The sequence below is a fragment of the Arachis ipaensis genome, chromosome B08, assembly GCF_000816755.2.
Source record: "Arachis ipaensis cultivar K30076 chromosome B08, Araip1.1, whole genome shotgun sequence".
Classification (NCBI taxonomy): domain Eukaryota; kingdom Viridiplantae; phylum Streptophyta; class Magnoliopsida; order Fabales; family Fabaceae; genus Arachis; species Arachis ipaensis.
Genome location: NC_029792.2, coordinates 2,646,548 through 2,650,651, shown reverse-complemented (window position 1 = coordinate 2,650,651; position 4,104 = coordinate 2,646,548). Strand labels below are relative to the sequence as shown.

General features: G+C 33.0%; 1 protein-coding gene across 1 annotated transcript; it reads left to right on the top strand.

Annotated features, from left to right (window-relative positions):
* Positions 1,172-3,817, top strand: LOC107613319 (triosephosphate isomerase, cytosolic). The gene is made up of 9 exons (XM_016315266.2): positions 1,172-1,389; positions 1,834-1,909; positions 2,183-2,306; positions 2,490-2,574; positions 2,705-2,837; positions 2,919-3,013; positions 3,136-3,214; positions 3,319-3,401; positions 3,501-3,817. The coding sequence occupies exons 1-9, from the start codon at positions 1,351-1,353 to the stop codon at positions 3,543-3,545; spliced, it is 759 nt and encodes a 252-aa protein (XP_016170752.1). The 5' UTR covers positions 1,172-1,350; the 3' UTR covers positions 3,546-3,817.

Here is a 4,104-nt window from a genome sequence, read left to right as displayed (position 1 = left end):
TTTGCAATGGCCACAAAGTTATTGGTAGGTGAATCTATGGATGCCGATGAACACGGATTGCTTATGTCTTTTGCACCTAGAAATACCCTATTTAACCACTGCAAAGCATTGAGATCGAGAAGCCAACCAAATAGAAGGTAGAAATAGGAAACGGGTGTGGCCATAATAATTCTATTGAAGTAAGCATCAAATTAAAAATTTTATTTACTTGCCTTTTAAATTTTAAGGAAAAGAAAAAACCACTTTAGTATGATCTATACATTCTTTTTCCTTTTTTGTTTACCCTTTCTCCAAATATATTCATCTCACTAATATTAATAAAGAGAAGTGTTAGAATCAGCAAAATTTGTGATGTGTAGTCATTAATTAGTCATCATCAATATTTTTAATGATATGAAATTATATCTAATAATATAGGATTATTCATTTTTCTTAAGTACTGACCCCTTAGACTTTCGTGTCTCTACACTATTAACATTTTTATTGATAATATTTACCATCTTAATCATTAAAAATGTAAGAAAAAAAAAGCTAATTTCAGGTGAAGTTTACCTATAATTTGAAATTATATACCATTTATTTTGGTGTCTTTGAAATTATATACAACGATTACTATGAAAATAATATGTACAGAAAACCATCCTTTATATTAGTTAATATTATTTAATTTTTTTAATTAATTTTTTTTTCAAATTTTCATCATGATTTAAAATTTAAAAGTATGATTTAAAATAAGAATAATATTACATATCTAAATTTTTTTATGAATTAAATTCAACTAAATTAAATAATAAAACTTAAAATAATATTAATTATAACTAATTTTTATTATATTAAACCTACTTAATTAGACTTAATTAATAAAAAAATTTTGATGTGTAACATAATAACATTATTCTTAACATAGGATACAATGTTAATAAGGGGTAGCTAACAGCAGTAGTAGTGGATGACCGGTGAGAAGACATAAAATTGAGGTGGTGTTAACGATAATGTTAAAAGAAAGAAAAAAAGAAAGTAAAAAAATTAGTTAAGATTACTAAAAAATTTTGGTTCCTTAATTAAATCTTTTGTTAAAAGTGTAAAATCATAAAAGGTAACTATTATATTGCTCCATAATTGGCAACTTTTGTACTTTTATTTATTTAAGAAGGTATTTATTTATTGGAAAAAATTGGAAAAAATGCGAAAAGCATATTCGGCTTATCTGCACTATAAAGTGTGATAAGGTAGTGAGTGTTAACGATACAGTCACTTGTGAGAGTTCTGGTTTTCTGATAGAATAAGGGTTTCTCGCTCTTTCACTTGCTCGTTACAATCGAAGCTAAAACCACACAACAACCCTAACACATGGCAAGAAAGTTCTTCGTCGGTGGCAACTGGAAATGCGTATGTTCCTCTCCTCCTCTTTCATTAATTTCACAGTTTCTCTTTCATTGGAATGATCTATTTGAATCTCTATGGATGGAATTTTCGATTGTGCTCTGAAACAATCATAACAACCCTAGATCGTTTTATGCTACTAGTTACTGGATCAGATTAGTTCATTTCTGTGTGAAATTATGTTCGATCATTTAACTTTTGATTCCCTTTTTATTTTCCTGATCTATTAATTGTGTCATGATAGTGCACTCTGTGAGTAAGATCCTTAAGGGCATGCACAACAAGGATGTGTTTTCTTTGGAATGTTTGTGATGATCTCGAGTAAAATGGATCATGTTGTGTTGATGTGATGCCATTTTTTATTTTTTATTTATTTTTTTTTAATTTTTTTTGTCATGGATCTGTTTTGTATTGCTTAGTAACTGATTATTTGAAGTGATTCTGATGCAGAATGGGACCACTGAAGAGGTCAAGAAGATAGTTACTACCTTGAACGAAGCTAAAGTCCCTGGCGAAGATGTTGTGGGTGAGTCTTAGCAAGAGCTACGATTTCACTATTAGGGTTGGTTTTAGGACTCAAGCCCTTGAGTTGTTATAACGATTTGAATTGAGTTGTTTATGCAACTGGACTTTTTAAACCAAAGAATAAATGTCATTTGATTATCGGTATAATATATGCATTATGTGTATTGCTTTTCAGTTTGACCTTTCTCAATTTAGTCCAACCAATTTTGATTATTATCCTTTATCATGTTGTTGTCATTGATGTTTTGCTAATAGATATGTCTCTTTCTAACAGAGGTTGTTGTGAGCCCTCCCTTTGTATTCCTTCCCGTTGTAAAAAGTTTGCTGCGGCCTGACTTCCATGTTGCAGCACAAAACTGCTGGGTTCGCAAAGGTGGTGCATATACGGGAGAGGTTAGGTATGTCATTTGTTGGTTCTTCGGTTTGTTTGCTTGGATTGATTTGCTATTTTATTCATGAAGTTAAAATTTCCATTTATGAATTTTGGATTTTTATGTTTCGATGTTCCAGTGAACCATGTAAAATTAATGTCTTTGCTTTCAATACACTACTGATTGTTTTGATTTATGTTGCATTAACAGTGCTGAAATGCTCGTCAATCTGTCAATTCCATGGGTCATTATTGGTCACTCTGAACGTAGGCAACTTTTAAATGAATCAAATGAGGTACATAGTGCTCCATATTGTCCTACATATTGGTTGTGTAATCAGTCTAACAGAATTACTTTTCGTTGGAAAAATTTCAGCATTTTACTATCTCTATTTGTGCACTTCTGCGCTGACTTGTGCTTTACAGTTTGTGGCAGATAAAGTTGCATATGCACTTTCACAAGGTCTGAAAGTTATTGCCTGCATTGGGGAGACTCTTGAACAGCGTGAAGCTGGTATCACAATGGCTGTTGTTGCTGATCAAACAAAAGCAATTGCAGGTACTTTTTTAATTTCCCTGGCAAATGACTTTCTTCTTCGTCATCATTTCCTGCTGTTGCTCACTTTAGTTCTATTTGCAGCTAAGATTCCAAGCTGGAATAATGTCGTTTTGGCCTACGAGCCAGTTTGGGCCATTGGAACTGGAAAGGTTGCTACTCCTGCTCAGGCTCAAGAGGTAGTTATTCCAATTCATTTTTTCGACGCTTTTTTTAACCTTGTTGCAGTTGTTTTTTGCTATTGTTCATAGCTCTCTTTAAAAAGTTATCTAATTCCCATTCTTGTAATCTGTTGAACTAGGTCCATGCTGATTTGCGGAAATGGATTCATAGCAATGTCAGTGCTGAAGTTGCTTCATCCGTAAGAATCATCTATGGAGGTACTCCCTGTTGCACCTTTAACCTGTTTTGTATTTACTTTTGCAACTGAAATGTAACAAATACATGTTCCGAGGTTTATTTAAATGCCACATGTAAACTGCAGGTTCTGTAAACGGTGGAAACTGCAAAGAATTAGCAGCACAGCCTGATGTTGATGGATTTTTGGTTGGTGGTGCTTCCTTGAAGGTAATTTTACACCCCATTATTTTGGTTGTGCTGGTTGGTTTATTCATTTCCTGCGTTGTATTTACGTCACTAACTTGTTTTAAACTTGTGTGTTACTAGCCCGAGTTCATTGACATCATCAACTCTGCCACTGTGAAGAACTGAGTTTCGTAGTTGAGGAACTGATATGCTGCCGTTCAAGCCTTTGCTTTGTAAACTGTTGAGTTTTGGTTTTTATGCTCTATGGGCCTATGCTTGAAACCTGTGTTTAATATTGAATAAATATAATTTCCTTTTAACTTACCACCACTCGTCAGTAAGAGTGATCAATTGGATTTTGTTTAAGTTTGGACATTTGCGGATAGTTATAAGTTGTAACTGCCATGACATTTGGTGGGTAAATAATGTTGAACACCCAGTTTTAGTTTACTACTCTATTTCTATGCCCATTTTCTGCACTTTTAATAATGTTTAGTTGTTACGCCTAATCAAGCGAGTATTTTAAGGAATGACCTAGAAATATTAGATTGTTTTTAATAGTAATGATAGTTGTAATATTTCTGTATTGTAGTATGTAGATTGGGTTGACTAATATCCCCATCACAGATGGTTTGATGCACGATGTAAAGCCTAATTTAGTTGGTATGAGATTATTCCTGTTGTCTGTGTAAGATGGACTACGTTAAGATAGACATGCCTACTTCAGTAATCTCCAACCTCGCGG